Source organism: Tamandua tetradactyla, chromosome 12 (assembly GCF_023851605.1).
Source record: "Tamandua tetradactyla isolate mTamTet1 chromosome 12, mTamTet1.pri, whole genome shotgun sequence".
NCBI classification, from domain to species: domain Eukaryota; kingdom Metazoa; phylum Chordata; class Mammalia; order Pilosa; family Myrmecophagidae; genus Tamandua; species Tamandua tetradactyla.
Window position 1 is genome coordinate 96,486,594 of NC_135338.1, and position 18,635 is coordinate 96,505,228.

General features: G+C 47.3%; 1 protein-coding gene across 6 annotated transcripts in view; it reads right to left on the minus strand.

Moving 5' to 3' along the window:
* Positions 1–18,635, minus strand: part of DET1 (DET1 partner of COP1 E3 ubiquitin ligase) — a 61,739-nt gene that overhangs the window by 7,156 nt on the left and 35,948 nt on the right. For 3 of the 6 annotated variants that reach the window (XR_013160732.1, XR_013160731.1, XR_013160733.1), the window contains exon 5: positions 516–638. The exons of 1 other annotated variant lie outside the window; for it this stretch is intronic. Coding sequence is in view for 2 of the 5 variants with exons in the window: in XM_077124148.1 (XP_076980263.1) it covers positions 14,685–14,973 (289 nt within the window). In the remaining 3 variants the exon portion in view is untranslated. Of the gene's footprint in view, positions 1–515; positions 639–14,457; positions 14,974–18,635 lie in introns of those variants that run through there. 2 more of the 6 variants (XM_077124148.1, XM_077124147.1) reach the window with 2 other exon arrangements.

The following is an 18,635-nucleotide window of genomic DNA, read 5'->3' on the forward strand; positions in this document are numbered from 1 at the left end:
CTGTGTCTTCAGCCGGTGCAAAAGGAGGTGGATGCTCACACCCCTTCTGACCAACATAAATCCCTTTACTAGACATTCCCACTGATGGTAACAGTGGGAATTCATCAGAATGAAGACAAGTAGCCTTTTCCTCCCTTTTTATTTCATCTGCAGCATCAGCTGGCCGGTCACTTTCATGATCACCATCACTTTCATTTTCTGAGCTACTGTCCCGTAGCGGCTTTAATACTGTAGAAATCATGTTACAGAGGACCAAACAGCAACTGGGATATTTTCCCCTTGTCTGTCAACCTTTTCTAATTCCTTTATCACTTCATGGCATTGTTTAAGTTCTAAGGTTCCTCTTTCCGGCGACCAACAACAATATTTCTGAATAATGCAAAATTACTGTGATTTTATCCTTTTTTTCCATTCACCTTTAACAATGTGTACAACAAAGCTTCCTATTCAGCATGCAAACAAGTATGTTGCCCTACTGTGACCCTGATTAACAAATTCCCAGAACAAAACTTTACCAAGTTGTTGGAGTGCGGACTCTCCCTTCTTCTGGGTCCTGGCGACATGACACAATCCTCTCCAGTCGGTTGGGGACTTCCCTTCCTCAGGTCCCTGCTCGGGCGCCAGTTGCCAGGAATTCCCTGGAGAACAGGGGAGAAGACGGGGCGCCACGCAGGATTAAGAAACGACAGACACAAGAAGATGGTTACGTAGGGTCAGGGGACTAAGCTCATCGGGAGCAAGAGCGCCCAATATACTGATGTCCACAGATCCGTTGTGTTCTTACATGGGGACTGCTTAAGGGAGTGCAATCAAGGCAAGATTTTTTGTAATATCTGTCATGTCAGTAAAGCTACAAAACTTGGTTCCCAGTTTCTTATTTCATGAACTGTTTCTTATCAGAATGTTCCCTTTAGACCTCCTCAGACTTTGGAGCCAGTGTCCCTGAGAACATTTGCTTCTGCAGTTTGCCACATTAGCCGGGCACGGTGTGCCTGTGCCCCATGCCCTCGGCTGTCAGCCAACTTCCAGAGTCCCTACGGCTGGTCTCCAACGCTGGAGGCTTCAGAAAGAGAGTGTGGCCCTGCTAACACCGTGATTTTAGACTTCCACCCTTCAGAACTGAGAGGCAGTAAATTTCCATGGTCTGAGCTGCCCAGTTTGTGGGCCTTTGTTACGGTGGCTACAGGGAACTAAGACAAAGGAAAAGGGCAAAGGTGGTTCTAGACAGCAGGTGCTGTCTGGGGGCAATCTTAACCAACACTGGCCTCATGCCTCCTTAACAGACAGGCTGACCCTTTTGCAGGGTTCTTTAGTGGGTTCTTTGGCGACATCCCTACTCCCCATCCACGCAGAGACCTCTGCCCTGGGCCTTCCTATGGTGGATATGGAGCTGCACTGCCCAGACTTCCCCTCAAGAAAGCCCTTGTTGCCCTAGGGGACAGCCTCAGCTGCAGGGAGCTGTCCTGCCCCAGTCACATGCCTCCAAACACACATCCACCTAGTGAGTGATGAGACCCACAGGGGTCAGCTCTGACAAGCCCCTTCGGCCCCAGGGCTCGCCATGGCATCGGACTGGGCTATCGGGCCTCCATCACAGCTTGCCTTCTCCCTCTGTCAAAACCTGCTTCCTTCCCTCCCTTCTACAGGTGTGATTCCTGGGATACTCCCTAATGAGCATCTTTCACAGAAAGCCGTCTCAGAGTCTGCTACCCAGAGAACCCAAAGTGTGACAGCTTCACCAACAAGGCGCGTCACTCTGCCGACCTCTCCCCTCCTGCCTCAGCTCCTGCCCTATGACCCAGCCCCTCATTGCAAGGACCTCGCGGCCCCTTTAGACAGGGGTGGGGTCCTAGTGCTGTGGCCAAGGCCAGCCCCCTCCACAGAGCCCAGGCACTCCTCTTTTCCTAGCCCCACCAAGTGGCAGAAGCACAGCACACCCATGGCTGACTTGTCTTCTTGCCCTGCCATGGAGGCTGCCCCACAACCCTCTCTAGCTTCATGTATGCCCCACCCCAGCTCCACGAAATACCATCAGTTTTTCCTCCCTTGTCAAGCTCTGCTGTGGAGGAGGCATGAGCAAGCCTACAGAGTTTTGCAGCCCAGCAAGCCTCCAGCCAGGGCATGAGACAGAACTCTCTCTTTCCAATGAACCTCCCAACTTCTACAAGCCATGCTCTTACAGCTTCCCCTCCACTTGACTTCAAAGGAGAAAGAGCAGTTGTGGCTGTAAATGAGGTCTCACCAGTTAGTTGCTCTTGCACAAGATTTAGAAGCTAGAAGGAGGCAGAGGCGGTGCACATCTTCTATAGAGCTTGCTGATGTGAACAAGGTTGGTGAGATGGCAGATTTTTTCTACAGCTGTGTCCCATCTCCAGCTTTCCAGGAGTCAAGAGGCTGTTCTAGCCATGACCATGGTAGTGTCCCCATCTTCAGATCACGGTGAGGTCAACACCCCCCGCACGCCTGCCAGTGCCCTGCCTTCCTGGGCAGAATGGCTCTGGGCCTCATTCCCAGGGCCCGGCCGAGGGCAGCTGCTCCAGCCCTGCCAGCAGTGTTATGAGCACCTGATTTCCAGTAACAAATCCTTTTCTGCCTCAAATAGCCGGAGTGGTTTCTGTTTCCTGCAACTGTGGAGTAGAGTTTTCGATACTGTCTTGCTTTGCCTGGGTGGGGTGGGGTGGGTGGGTGGCTGGTCCCATTTCACTGTCCTGCTAATACGTCCTGCCTGGATGTGGCTGTCATCCCTCCTAACCAGCCCCTCTCATCCTTTGTTGTGCACACAAATCACCTGGGAGTTAAGACCCAAGTTCTCGGCCAGGGGGCCTTGGGCAGGATCTAGGAATCTGCATTGCTATCAAGTTCTAGGTGATGATTTTGCAGTAGCTCCATCTAGACCTCCCGAGAAGCACAGCTCTGGACTGTGGGTTCTTGGTTTCTATTATGCTCAGCTGGGGGGCTTTAGCAACATTCCCAGACAGCTGAAAGAAGTCCCCTTTAACAGGGTGCTGGGGGGCTATAAAGTTGAGGCTGCACCCTCTAGGAGCTCATAGTGAGCTAAGTGGCCAGGGAGAGCATAGGACCTCCTGGCCTTCCCTGCTCCCTGGGACCATGGGAGAGGTTTAGCTGTTCAGGTGCAGGGGCAGCTGGCCTTCATGACTGGATTTCTGTGTTGATTCCTCATCCTCAGAGGAAGAGCACTCTAGGATAAGCCTGGGCTTTAGTGACCATCGTTCTGGCCAGGACAGGGGAATGTGCTGTGGAGCCGGAGGAAAGGCTCCGGCTCAGTTGCTGCTGGCAGGCAGGAAAACACTGCTGGCCACGTGCTCTGGAAACTGCCATCCTGAGTGGTCACTGGACAAGAGAGGGGCAGAGTGGGACAGGGCAGGGCTAGGAATGGGAACACTGAGTGCCAGGATGGAAAAGAGAGCCGAGGCCAGGCCATGATTGCCTTGCAAAGGGACTGGGGTGTGTCTAAGGATTCTGAGCAGAGCTCACAACAATATCTAGAAAATGAAGGGTGGACAGCAGTGAGACGATGGAGATGGTGGCTTGAAGGGACACCGACATAGAAGGGGGAATTGGCTCAGCTGACCCCCCACTGCCCCTCTGCACAGCCCTTGTCCCAAACCTGTCCCTTCCTGCAGTTGTGGGCACAGACCCAGGCCTGCGTACCCTGGTCTGGATTCTCATGTCCTCCTGGAAGCGGATGATAGGAGCAGGTGAAGGAAGGTTTTTGTCTTATTAACTGTATTTTATAAACAGATCACAGAGCTCAGGTTCATGTTCTTCAAAAGATAAAAACTAACTGGGACAGAACAGAACATGTTGGTTAACATTAGACAATAAGCTTGTGTCCTTGGAGGTGCAACACAGCCCTCAATAAACATTTGATGAATGTGCTGGTTTGAAAGGAAGTATGTCCTCTAGAAAAGCCATGTTTTAATCAAAATATCATTTCATGAAAGTAGAATAATTTCTATCCAATACTGTATGTTTGAAACTATAATCAGATCATCTCCCTGGATGATGTGATTTAGTCAAGAGCGGTTGTTAAACTGCATTAAGGGACGACATGTCTCCAACCATTTGGGTGGGTCTTGATTAGTTTCTGAAGTTCTATAAAAGAGGAAATATTTTGGAGAATGAGAGATTCACAGAGAGCAACACTATGAAGCAGAGAGACCACCAGCCAGCGACCTTTGGAGATGAAGAAGGAAAATGCCTCCCAGGGAGCTTCATGAAACTGGAAGCCAGGAGAAGAAGCTAGCAGATGATGCCGTGTTTGCCATGTGCCCTTCCAGATGAGAGAGAGAAGCCCTGACTGTGCTTACCATGTGCCATTCCACTTGAGAGAGAAACCCTGAACTTCATCTGCCTTCTTGAACCAACGTATCTTTCCCTGGATGCCTTTGATTGGACATTTCTATAGACTTGTTTTAATTGGGACATTTTCTCAGCCTTAGAACTGTAAACTGGCAATTTATTAAATTCCCCTTTTTAAAAGCCATTCCATTTCTGGTATATTGCACTCCGGCAGATAGCAAACTAGAACAATGAATGTGTTGAATGAGTGAATTTATAAACTTGAGCAAGTTGCCTTGGGTTGGGGAGTTCCAGGAGTCTGGGTTGCCCTGGAAATAGACAGTGTCACATTGGGGCAGCCTGTTCTTTGGGACAGTCCCCTCTGCTCCCAGGTTCAGAAAAGTGGTGGAGCCTAGGAATTTATAGATTTTTACACTGCAATATCTAATAGATATCTCAACCAGTCATAGCCAAAAAACCCTTTTGATTCCCACTCCATCCCCCAGGAAAAAAAAAAAAAAAGCCTTTCCCTCTCCCACTCTTACCTAAGACAACTAATGTAACCCCTTGCCCAGTTCACACCAAAAACCTTTGGAGTCATTCTTGACTCCTGCCTTTCCTTAGCCCTATGCTGAATCCATCAGCCAGTCCAGCTGGCCCTAATTCCAAAACCCCAATCTACCCACTTCTCACCATTTCTGCTGCTCTCACCCAAGTCTCTCCTGGCCTGGTGCCTCAGCCTCCTAATAAGCCCCCTTGTTCCCTACCACCCCTCTCCCCAAGGACACTCCATTTCCACCCAGCAGCCAGTGATCTTTTTAAAACATAAATCAGATCATGCCCTTTGTCCATTAGTTTCCTCGTTTATGTTCTGAATCATCAACTAGAATGTAACTCTATGAAGGCAGGGACTTGTAGGTTTGCTGTAACGTGGGGCTAGGAATGTGCTGCATGTGAAAGGTGCTCAGTAAACACACTGAAGGACCGACTGAACAGAAGAGCCAGTCACTGGGGTGGGGCAGCATTCCCACCTTCCCAGTTCCCCTAGGCCTGCCCTGGCTGACCGCACGCTGCAGAGGAGCCAATAGTCAGCTGTGGGTTCAGCCACGTTCCAGAAAATGCCATGGGGACATTGGAGAGCATTAAAAAATGTGGTTTTGCCATAATAGTCTAAAATGCTTCTCACATTTCAAAACAAAGATTCTGTATTACTAAGAAGACAGTAGATAGGTACCTACACTGAAATGGCATTGAGGGTGAGGTCTGGAATGTTCTCTAGAACTCAAAACATCAGCAGTATCCAGTTCTGAAGGGACACCATAGTGAGGTCTCCAAAATGCCACAAAAGAATTTAGAAATGAGAAGGATGGGCATATTTTTCTTTCTAAAAAACAGGCACTCAATACATATTAATTGACGGATCAACAGCCTGTGGAATAGGTCATTCCAAGCTTTAAGTACAAGACACACTAGACTCATTCCAGAAGCAGGATTCTGAGAACGAGTCACTAAGGGATCCTAGCATTCTGCACACTTCTGGTAGAAGTGCCCATATTTTCCTCTCGCCCCAAACTTTTCAAACATTTACTTTATTGTCCTATTATTTTGAATGTATTTTTGAAAGCTGATTCAAATTTTTGTAAAATGAGGCAGGAAACAGGAAGATGGACCAAATGAAACGCAGACCCCAACCAAAGGGAAGCCTAGAAAATGAGGAAGAAGGGGATTTGAGAGTCAGATGGGGAACTGTCACTCATACCAGCTATGGCCGCTGGCCCATGGGTCCCATTTACATCCTCCTTTCTGGAAGGAGGAATACAAGGGGCAGCTCTTTGATCATTTGCAAAAGCTTCAGTTCTCCCAGCTCTTCAGATCAGGAAGCCTTTGCTGGGTGAACATCCTGGCCATCGAGAGTTGGGCAATCCCCTGGACTCCCTCCCCACTGCTGCCATGGGGACTCCCTCCCCACTGCTGCCATGGGGACGGAGAACTCAGTCCCAGCACTTGGAGCAGCTGGGGGGCCAGCAGAGGGCCCTGCGGTTTATCTCCACCCAATGGCCACTGAGGTTGCTGGGTACATCTAATCCGGCTGTCCCCATGCATTCGCCACAGGGGCATGCAGGAGCAGTGCTCCACTGCAGATGACAGCTGCTGGGGGCTTGGCTCCATGGCTGCCCATCGGCCGCCCACCCTCCCTGACCAGGGATGAGCGGGTGTCTCTAAGACGGTCCTTATTCCTTGCACTATCTCACCCAGTTTCCCCTGGCTCGGATCTGTGGCTCAGATGGGAATCTTCCATCCTTCCCTTTCTTAGGTGGCTGTCCGCAACAAGGGGGTCCCAGACATGCCGCATGCCCCCTCTTTCCTGCACCCTTCCCAGGATATAAGGGGGTGGCTGAGCTGTACACCCTGAAGCCTGAGTCTGAATTCTGGCTCCACCAGCTCCTAGCTTTGGGACCTGCAGCGTGTTAGCAGTCTCCGTGCCTGAGTTCCTCATCTATAAAGCAGAGGCAGGCGTAGTTTGCACCTCAGAGAGCCAAGAGGATCAAAGTAGTTACTTCACATGAAGAACTTAGCACAGTGCCTGGCCCAGGTGCCCAAGAACTGTGAGCAGTGTTTACCTCCGGGCACTCCGGAGGCAGCCCATGCAGCAGACGTCCCTTTAGCTCTGCCAGACCTTCCATTCAAGACACCCCCTCTGCTCCCGGTCTGTCCCCACTCGGATAGAGACAGCCAAAGCCTACTCAGAAAGCACTCTGAAACCTATCAATGGGCCTCAATATCTAGTGAAAAGACTACAAAACAAAAGCTTGCACACTCAATTTGGCACCTTATCAGTGCTTCCCTTCAGCAACATTCTCATTCTTGTTGGCAGTTCCCCGACCCTTGAAATGGGCATCGTTTGTGCCTGATCCTCATACGTCTTGCAGAAGAATCTCAAAACTTTTTTATGATGTTTCTAGATGTGAACTCTATTTTGAAGACATAATCATTACTAATTTTACTAATATTAAATTACTAATACCAATACTGAAATATTAGCGTTGGGATGCTGCTGCCTTGGAGAGGTGCTCCCTCCACCCACTTCTTGTACACGCACTGGCTCCCATGTCCAGCCTCGATGTCTCATGCTGTTCCCCGTCACGTAGCTTAGCTGCAAGGGAGACTGTGAGGACTTGGGTTTTCAGCTCCTACAGGGGAGCTGGTCTTTGCTCCCAGTTAGAACTCATGGAGCATAGAACTCCACAAACACAGGAAAAGGTCAAATGCTGGAGAAACCAAACAAATTACCTAGTCTGTTTTATTTGCTAAAGCTGCTGAAATGCAACCAAGATACCAGAAATAGGCTGGCTTTTAACAATGAAAATATTCGGAGACCATGAAAACATTCAAATCAAGGCATCAACAAGAAGATGCCTTCTTTCTGAGAACAGGCTGCCGGTGGTCCTCGGCCCCTCTGGCATGTGACCAGGCACATGGTGGCATCAGCTGCTCTTTCCCTTCTCTCCCAGGTTTTGCTGCTTTCAGCTTCTGATTTCTCTATCCATGGCTTTCTTTCTCAGCTTCTGTATTTTTTCTGTCCTTTGTGGCTGTGCCTCTGCTTTTTATCCAGTAAGTGGATTAGACCCACCTGGGGCACGCCTCGACTAACCTGATCAAAAGGTCCACCCATAGCAGGTCCACACCACAGGAGTGGATTGACTCTAAGAATGTGACCCTCTGGGGTCCATAAAGCCTCCACACCATCACTCCCACTCAAGTACATAAAGTAAAGCAGATACCACTGGGGGAGAGAGGGGCACAGAGGCTGCACAGCAGAGCGAGGCCTTGTCCTTGAACCCTGGGAGCCTCTGATCGGTGGTCCCTCATGGGCCACCACGTGAGATGGGCCTCGGTTCCGTGCCGTGTGGGCTGCAGCTGCTGGGCCCGGCAACTCCTCTGTGTTCTCTCCGTTCCTAGAGGAGATGTGGAGACGACACAGCCTTCCTGTTGTTTTTCAGCTCGCATAATATGAGATCCGTAGACCCAGACAGCGTCTGCAGGCTGCGACAAGCCAGCCGTGCGGCCCGGCTGGGAGCTGAGAGGCCAGGGCTTCCTATTTTCACTTCATCAATGAGAAGCAGCTGGAAGGAAAGCCAGAACCCAGGGTCAGCATCTCCTAGGGTCGCTCCAGAAATGGAAAAGCGAGTCTTTTCTCACCAGGTTAACCCTTCCCACATCCCAACCGAATGAGACACGGGGTGCTTCCTGTGCAAAGCTGCCTAGCCAGGCCGCGGCGCTGGACAGGCCTTAACCACGTGACAGCGCCCGGACTGCATGCAGCACCCTCCCAGCCTCGGGGAGCTGGTGCTGTCAGTTTGTCTGTTTACAGATACGGACTGTGAGGCTCAGAGGTGAGGCGGCAAGGTCGGGTCGCTCAGAATGTGGACTCAGAAGTCTACAGGCCAAACTCTCAGCCACTCAGTAGCCTGCCTCCCCCAGCAAGCGCTGGGTGGACTCCGTCCTTCCAGCTCTCCCCACCTCCTGCCCTGCTCTGTGCCTCCCGTCTGCACACAGTCCCTGGAGCCCCGCCACAGGCTTCCTGAGGCCTCTCCGGCCGGGCCCTCAGGCCAACATGTGCAGAGCACGGGCTCCGGCCTCAGAATCAGCGAGCACTGCATTCAAATCTTGACTTTAAATAGGGTAGATTAAGTCTCTGGGCTTGAGTTCTCTCATCTGAAAGCAGGAATATCACTACTTCCCACACAAGCCCCACCCTGCTGCTAGGTCTCCAGAGACTGCAGTGACACAGGGCGCAATGGTTATGAAAGGAAGCTTTGGAAGCAGACCACTGGGATTCAAATCCTGACTCTTTCGTTCAGTAACTGAGCCGTCAAGAAATGTCTCCTGAATCTCTACTTCCTCATGCTTAAGACGGTGTCACAATAGTTCCTGCTTCATGGGGTTGCTGCGAGGATTCAAGGAACTAAGTGGCAAGCACTGTACACCATGCCTGGCCCAATCATAACCACTCAACGAATTTAGCTCTTGTGGTGTTACTCTCTGCTCAGACGACACAGCCCTCTGACAAGCGAGGGGACTCCTGCGAAGTCAGCCACAAGCTCTCCCTCCTGGCTCCTCCATCCAGAGCTCCTGTCTCAAGCGCCAGCTCTCCAGGCTCGTTACCCACCTCTCACGTAGACGTCTTTACTTGGTGTTTCATGAGCACCTCTAAACCTGACCAGGTCCTTCCCTTCCAAAACACAAGTCTTCCTGGGCCCCCAATCCTGGTCAGACCCCATCTTCCTCGTGTGCCTAGCTCAGCCCTGACTCCATTCTTCCCTCGTTTCCCACGTGTGACAACCTGTCTCCTCTGCATCACTCCCACCCACCCTGGCCTCTCCAGGGTGGCTATTGCCAGGCCACCAGCCCTTCTGACCATGCCCCAACCCTGACAAACAGACCACAGGCACTGAGGCCAGATTAGGGCTGGCCGGGGCATGGAAAGGGCCCATGGGTGCACTGAGCCAAGCGCCCCGCCAAGAGGCAGCAGCTTAGAGAGAGCTGTGTTTTCAGCCACCGTATCTTTCAACAATAGCTGCTACTAAGTGGGCCCTGCCTCTGTGCCAGCCCTACCTTGCATTACCCAGTGCAAGGTAACAACCCTTGGTACCTCTAGGGTTCAGGTGATCCAGGGTCTCTAAGCTTCAGTCCTAAGGAGCTAGTCAGGGCGGGGGAAGCTAGGAACCGAATGCACAGGGCACACCACCACTTTGCTGAGTTTGTTTTTTAGCTCTAGTAACTTCGTTGTCAATTTTGGGGGGAGGGGTTTTCTATGTAGAGAATCATGTTGTTTGCAAATAAAAGTTTTGTTTCTTCCTTTCCAATTTGAATCTTATTTATTTTTCTTGCCTTATTGCTCTGGCTAGAAATTCCAGTCAATCCATCTTTGTTCCTGATCTTAAAAGAAAAGCTTTCAGTCTTTCACCATTGCGTTTGATGTTAGCTGTGGGTTTTTCATATATGCTTTTTAAAATGTTGAGGAAGCTTCCTTCTATTCCTAGTTTTCTACGTATTTTTATCAAGAAGAGGTGATGGACTTTGTCAGTACCCTTTTTGGCATCAATTGAGATAATCATGTGAAGTTTTTTCCTTCATTCTATTAATATGGTGTATTAATCAACCAACACACAGAAATCCGTTGTGTTTCTATCCATTAGTAATGAACACTCTGAAAAAGAAATTAAGAAAAAAAATCCATTCAAGGCAGGGTTGCTTACTGGAGCCCTTTCAGAGGGAACTATTTTGGAAAAAGCCTTAGTGCCACCAGAGCCATCAGAGCCTACACAGTCAGAGACCTTTGGAGATGAAGAAAGAAAATTGCCCCCAGGGAAGATGTTTGAAATGAGAAGCTAGAGACCCCAGTAGATGCCAGCCATGTGCCTTCCCAGCTGACAGAGGTGTTCTGGGCCCATTGGTCTTTCTTGAACCAAGGTATCTTTCTCTGCATACTTTAATTTGGACATTTTTATAGCCTTAGAACTATAAACATGAGACTTAATAAATTCCCTTTCTAAAAGCTGTTCCGTTTCTGGTATACTGCATTCCAGCAGCCTTAGCAAACTAAAATGGTCAAGTAAAGGTCTTTTGGGGATTCCCAAGCATGCCAAATTCCCTCAGACCTCCCTGCCTCTGTACCTCACGCCCTCTGGATAGAACACCCTTCTCTCCCTCTCCTCTTTTTCCACCAGGCATCCTCCAGATTCCAGCTCAGGTGACGTCTCTCCAAAAGCCCTCCTTGGTACCTCTAGGGTTCAGGTGATCCAGGGTCTCTATGCTCCCCTAACCCCGATGCATCCCTATACCATCAGATCTCAGTGTACCCCCCTGCCTCTACCCCCTCCCCAATCTGGTTGATGAACTTGGGGAAATACAAAGACTATAACTTATTGGTCCTTTTGGCCCAGAGTCTAGTTCAGAATCTGATACTCAGGTGTTTGTGGAATGAATGAATGAATGCATGAATGTGAGGTGACCCCTGCAGATGAAGCCACGCTCACCACTGGGAGCACAAAGGTCACACACTCAGACAGGGCCAATCAGCTAGTGAAGGGGGGCCTGCAAACTGGAGAGCTCATATACCCAGTCAAAATGGGACCCTGATTTTCAGCATGTGGAATAGGGGCCTCCTAGTAGCAACCTGAAAAGGCAGGATATTTTACAAAACTTCAAAATTGTAAAAACACCATTGTGTGTTTTACAAATAAAGCATGTCTCCGAGCAGCATCTCCCCCCGTAGCCTCCAGTTTCCAGCCTTGGTGGAAGCAGCACTATGAGCAGCTGGGGCCGGAGATATGGCCCCCGAGAAGCCATCGCTCAGGGAAACAGCTACTGCGGAACTGCTGATTCGGGGCATCTGCTGCTACTGCTACCTGCCTCCTTGTTCCTTTCCGGGGCCCTGGGGACCAAGAGCAGTCAGCAGGCCACTAGGGATGAGGCTCTACTTGCTCCCCTTGCCTAAGATGGGAATGCCAGGACCTCCCCCCACCAACCCCCCAGTCCCTTGTGAAAGCAGCTCTGCCATCTGTGGGCGAGGTCAATTCCCTCTTCCCCCAAATCTCTCAGCTGCACTTCAGGATGCCAAGGGGCTTCTCTAGAAACTGTCTGTGCTCTAGCTAGGGACATTCTTTCGTTCAGTGCTAATCAGGAACTTTAAGGAGAAGAGTAAGGGGGTACCTAGGACCACCCGAGGGGTAGCTCAAGAGTCCAGAGGTTTGGCACTCTTTTTGGCTTTGCAGGAATAACAAGTTCAGGTTCAGACCACTCACTTCCTCTGGAGAATCAGCCCCAGACCCAGGGATCCTGCCTCACTACTACCCAGCCTGTGACAGCAGAAGGACCACCCCCCACCCCAACTCCCTTCTGGAGAGAAAGGCCTTAGAGCAATCAGATGCAAGTGCTGCCTGTTGCTAGGGAGCAAGTGGCAACAGCTGGCTGAGAAATAAGTCGTGTCCTTGGGAAAGCATGTTCCTGGCCGCTAATTAAATGCTGCTGCAGCATCTCCTGCTTCAGGGAGCTGTAGAAATGTGCTGGATTAATGCAGCCAGGAGCAGCCAGGGAGTGACCAGGTTCCCAAGCCTGCTAAGCCTCCTCCCATCTTTGTGCAAAGGAAAGGCTGGGGGTGGGGTAGATGAAAGTGCTTTACCGGAGAGTGGTAAAGTCAAGCTAACCCTGGCCTCAAACTACTCAGCTCAGCCAGCCCGCCTCTGCTGCTCTAGGTGAATTCATGGGTTAAATACTTTTTAAAGATCCATTAAACATTTTTAAGTAATACATACTCACGGTAAAAAAAAAAAAAATACATTGAAAATATAGAATAAGCTAAAAGTAAATCCGCTTTCCCTCACCTCCAGGCCCACTGACAGAGCTAACCATTGTTATTGGCTTTTTCTGTGTCCTTTCAGAGACATGCTTACCCCACATGCATGCGTATGTTTAGATCTATATATTGGCAACCAGCTCAATACTATTTCAATTAGTCATCTTTTTTTTTTTTTACAAAAATACGGGATCACATTAAACATGGTTATTCACTTTATATCTCAGAAAGGGTTCCAAATCAACACATTCGGACACGCCTCATTATTTTTAACAGCTGTTATCAGGTCCTACTGTCTGATCATATCTTTATTTAGCCTGGATGCATTTAGTGGTCTCTTTTTTTTTTTCATAATAAAAAAGTGGCAATGAAATGACCTTTTGCATATATCTCATTAACATGTGCAAATGTTTTTGCCTTGCTTAAATACTTACAGGGAGAATTTAACTGGGACAAAAGTTAAGCACATTTATTAAGATACTGCTGTGTGGTCTTTCAAGAAGTCTGAATCAACTTACTCTGCCAGCAGCAATAGGAGAGGCACCCTACACCCTAGACGATGCTGGTTAGTCAAACTCTTTTAACCTTTGCTAATCTGATGGGTAAAAGAAATATTACGATGAGCATTTTTCAGATAGCTGTTGACCATGTGCATTTGTTCTTTTGTGAACGCCCTGCTAATGTTCTTTGCCCGTGTTTTCCTTTTGGGTTGTCCATCTTTTAATTATATATTTAAGAGTGTTTTATACAAGGGAATTTAACGTTTTGATAAATGCACTGTCATTTGACTTTGATAGTTTTCACTAAGCATGAGTTTTCATTTTTAGGTGTTCAATTTTAGCTCCCTCCCCCATTCTTAGAAGGCGCTTCCTCACTAAAAACATATAAATACTGCTCTAGACCTGGTACCTGCGGTTACAGGTCTCCTCCATGCCTCCTCCTTCTCTGGCCCCGGCACTCACTGCCTGCCCTCCTGATCGCTCTCTCCACTCCACCCTCAGAAACATCCAAGTCCTACTCCAGCCCTTCCTTTTCTGCCTTTTTAGGAAATCAGCATTTTTCTACTGCAAAGTTTCCCAGCCTTCTAAAAATCTTCCCCCTATTCGACAACCAGGAAAATCTCATCTCCTGCCAAGATTTTGAGGGGGTGTGCTCCAGTTATGAATTACTGTGTTTTCTGCATAGCCTCAAAGGACAAGATTTTTTTCAAACTCATTGCTGTTTATAATATGAAAATTCATGTATTTTTTCCATTTTCCCAGTAAAAAACAATACTGATTTTTTTGAGTAATACGTTCCTATTTAAGGACAAATTTCAAAACTTTTATTTCCCAAACAAAATCTTTTAAAGGGACTGGCTTTGAAAGTTAGCTTTCTTTCACATCTTTGTTGCCCTGTTTTCAGAATATTTCTAGTCCCCTCCCTTTTTTTTACCTTTTAGTGGAACTATAGATTCCTTTTCATTCTTTCAACAATTTGTTAAAGATGAGAGACAATCTCTTCTTCTCAGCCTGGGAAGTTAATTGCTGAACTTGGAAGAGAAGCAGAAGTGTTGGAGACAGGAATCAGGCAGCCTGGGGCAGGCAGAGCTGCTGGTCTGCAGCATCGGGGTGCCTGGGGCTCCTGAGAGCTAATGTGTGCTACTGGCCAGCAGCAAATTTCAGACAGCTCTCCTGGTGTACTGCAAATGCTCCCTGCAGGAGACGGGACTTCAGCTATCAAAGAGTAGGTGAAACATTAGAAGTAGTCGGCTTCCACAAAAAAAAAGCAGTCAAGCACACGGCTCTTTCTTGCTAACTCCACAAAGACTTTAACTGTTAACTAGGAGCTTTATTGATGGTGGGACCCGTGAGCCCAGAGAGAGGGCAAGGTGCCTCTTTCTTTTAAAGAAAGGGAGACAGGAAACATTTCCAGACTAGAATTCAAGGTTGGGGCTGTGACTTACGTATCCTTTTATCCCTAGCCCCTGGCACTTAGTAGGTCCTCAATAAATGTTTAATACAGGCAGGAACTAATAAGCCAACTAACCCACTAGTCTTAAAGAGAAAGAAAGTATGTAGGTTGTATTATCAACCTTTAGTAAAAAGGATGTTCTGGTCTTTTCAGACCCGGGGCTGGAGACTGAGGCTTTGGCAGCCAAGCACGGGCCCACCTCAGACGCCACCAGCCTCAAGGGGTGGGCAGGGGCAGGCCCTGGACAAGGGGCCAGCTTCTGCAGTTTCGCCACCAGGGAATGAATAGGTGCCACCAGGACCCTGCACAGTCCTATGACGTTGAAGAAGTAGAAAAGCTTCCTGCACAGGCCATGAGATCTAGAAAGAAGGAACAAAGCAGCTAGCATTTACAGAGCATTTATTATATTAGGTGCTTTAATTCTCACTCAATGCTCACATCATCCCTGCAACACAGATATTATGCCCATTTTACAGAGGAGAAACTGAGGCTCAGTAAGTTCAAAGTATCACGCTCTGGATTAGTTTGGCTGCTAGTAGGTAGCAGAGCTAGTAGGATTTCATCCAGGCCTAGCGTGCAAGCCTGAGCTGTTCCTGTAATTCCATTAGGACTCCGTGGGCAAAGAATCCAAGTCCTACTATGCATCTCTCTGCCTCCTGTGCTATTTCTGCCTCTGGTGATCAAATGTTTTATGATGGGGAGAGCCTTCAAAGTGTTGTTTTTTAAACAACAGAGGGTTATAGCTATAAAGGGTATACACTGAACAGATTAATGTTGTAAACAAAATTGCCCTCAGAACACAAAATCACTTAATATGCTCAATTGCTTTCGAAGCACGCATTGCAGACAACTGTTATGCTGATTACCAATAATTATAATCTACTCATTAAGGAAAGTCCCTGAGGGCTTCTACAAAGAAACACTTCATGGCTGAGTTGGAGTTACTCTGTGTACTTGAAAATAATGAAGCTACCGCTCTTTTAAAAATTATCTAATTTAGGTTTTTCACTCATTTGTATTGCTCTTCTCTGCAAGGACTCCCAATGAAAGAGGTTTTGGTCCATTTAAATGGAACCTTTTTTCAAAGGTCCAGAGCAACTCCCCACTGATTCCTGACATGCCAGCTCCCTGCAGAGGAGGGGGAAAAGAGAGAGGCTGAGGGAAGAATTTGAATATGAAAGATGTGTTCCCATGAAGTCCTTGTGTTTTGTAAATTTTCTGGTTCCAAAGGACTTGTTTTTTGCTTTTTGCTTTTTCTTTTTGCATGGGCAGGCACCAGAAACTGAACCGAGGTCTCCGGCATGGCAGGCAAGAACTCTGCCTGCTGAGCCACCGTGGCCTGCCCCAAAGGACTTGTTTTTCCAAAGATTTTTTGATTCATTGGACATTTGTGGAAAACAAAGAATTTAGAATTTACTGAGAACTGCTTTTAATCCTTTAGGAACAAAGCTAATATAAAGAAACACAAGCACATGAGGGTTGAGAGCTTAAAATGGACCAAGTTCTCAACGGGCTGAGCACTATTTAAATCCTTTCGGTTACGAGAAACACTCAGGCCAACTCACTTATGGCTACAGGAGTGTAACTAAGAAATTGGGATTTAAGGGACGATTTGTATTACAGAATTATTGTGTAGATATTCCTTTTTATTTTCTGGTATATTCGAGTAGACAGAGGGAAATACCTGAAATCTCTGAATTGCAATCCAGCTGCCCTGATCTCTGATAATGATTGTATAGCCCTTATCCTGTACCACTGTGAATGTAAACGGCTTGTAACTCACCTTCACTGCACCAACTTATCCAGTGTTTCAACTTTAGAGTTTGTGATCAGTAAAGACAGCCTCGAATGTGTAGTAATGAAAGGTCTTGGGCCAGCCCAGAACTAACCCACCCCAAGTCCAAAGTTATCTTGATAACTGAGACTGGATCTAACAAAGTGGGCTCACATGACATGCGCAGTAGCTTAGACTCTAACCTACAGGTCACCTACACCTCATCCTGCCATTTTCTTACATACGTTCTGTGACTAAGCACATAATCGATCTGCACATGCTCAATAATCAGATCACCTCTAATCACATCATCTGGGACCACTGTGCTCATTATCCTAAGGCCTGCCCATCTTTTGATGCTATAAAACTATCAGAATTACTACAGTTCAGGGAGACAGATTTTGGGGCCAATAGGCCATCTTATCTCCTACCACATGCCTAGCAATAAATTTTTTCTCTTTTTGAAACTCCTGTGTCATTTGAGTGCACGGGCAAGAATCCTCCACCTTTGTCTGGTAACAGGAGGCGATAATGGGAGAGCCAGGAATCCCACCAGAGAGCCAAGAATAGGAATCACAGCACGATGGCCTCATGGAAACTGGAATTGAATCTAAGGGTACCCAGCCAGTTAGAACTGTGTGAATCTTTTCACAGGGTACCTGCCTCCTTCTTTGCATCTATTAATTTGCTTTCAACTACAAAGACACAGAAAACCCAATTTGAAGCAGCTTTAACAATAAGGAAATTTATTGTTTGGTGGAATTGGAAATCCAGATGTAGTTGGGTTTTGGATTGTGTGATTCAGTCAACCCCACCATGCCATCTGCTTTCATCCTCAGGCTATCCAGAAGGTCTGCTTTCATCCTCAAGCTGATTTTTTCAAGTGTGATTAATAGGGTATTAAATGGTGGAAATGTGAGCTACATGTTTCCTCATTGGTATTCTCAAAAGAGAAGCCCCAGAAGTCTTTCCTTCACTGTATCTTTGTCCGGGGTTAGGTCCCATGACGTTGCTAAACCAGCCCTTATAGTGAGTAGCCGAGGACCCTGTTTTCACTACAGGGCCGTCACGATGGGTTTAGAGTGCTCAGTGCACAGCCCTAGAGTCAAAGTAGATATTTAGGGGTGGGGGTTGGGGTGAAAGGAGAAGAAAAGAGGCATCAAGGATAATTCCTAAGTTTTTGGTGTAAGTAAGTTGGTAGAAACTAGAAACACATGGGAAATCCTGGAGGAAGAAGAGGTTCAAGGTGGGAGTGAGAATCGAGATTATTGTCTCAGACAAACTAGTTTTCCATGCCTGTTAGATATCCAAGAGAAGATGCTATCTAAACCACTGGATATACAGCTTTGTAGCTCAAGGAGGAGGGTTGGAGTTACACACTTGGAAGTCACTAGCACAGAGATGGAATTTAAGTCATGGTACTAGATGAAATCAACTAAAGGAAGAATACGGAGAGAAAGAGAGGTGAGGTTCCAGGACCAAGTCCCAGGCCCTCCATCATCCAAAGGTAGAGCAGGGAAAGAGAAGCCAGCAAAGGGGATCAGCAAGGCATGAAGAAAATCAGAAGCATATAATGTCCTAGAGGAAAGAGAAGAAAGTGTTTCTCTTTTTTAAATGCAATTTTATTGAGATATATTCACATACCATACAATCCATCCAAGGTATACAATTCAGTGACTCACAGTATCATTATACAGTTGTGCATTCATCACCACAATCGATTTTAGAACATTTTAATTACTCCGAAAAATAAAATAAAAAAGAACACCCAAAACATCCCATACCTCTTATTCCCCCTATTGTTTATTTATTTATATATTTTTATCTTTATTACTCATGTGCCCATACACTGGATAAAGGGAGTGTCAGTCACAAGGTTTACACAATCACATGGACACACCATAAAAGCTATATAGTTATGCAACCATCATCAAGAATCAAGTCTACCTGATTACAGTACAACAGTTTCAGGTATTTCCTTCTAGCTATTCTAATACTCTAGAAATTAAAAAGGAATATCTATGCATAAGAATAATCTCCAGAATCACCTTTCAACTCTATTTGAAATCTCTTTGCCACTGAAACTTAATTTTGTTTCATTTATTTTTCCCATTTTGGTCAAGAAGGCTTTCTCAGTCCCACGAGGCCAGCCAGGCTTATTTCTGGGAGTTATGTCCCACCTTCCCAGGGAGACTTACACCCCTGGGAGTCTTTATTTGCAAGATTGGCTTAGTGAGAGAGGCCACA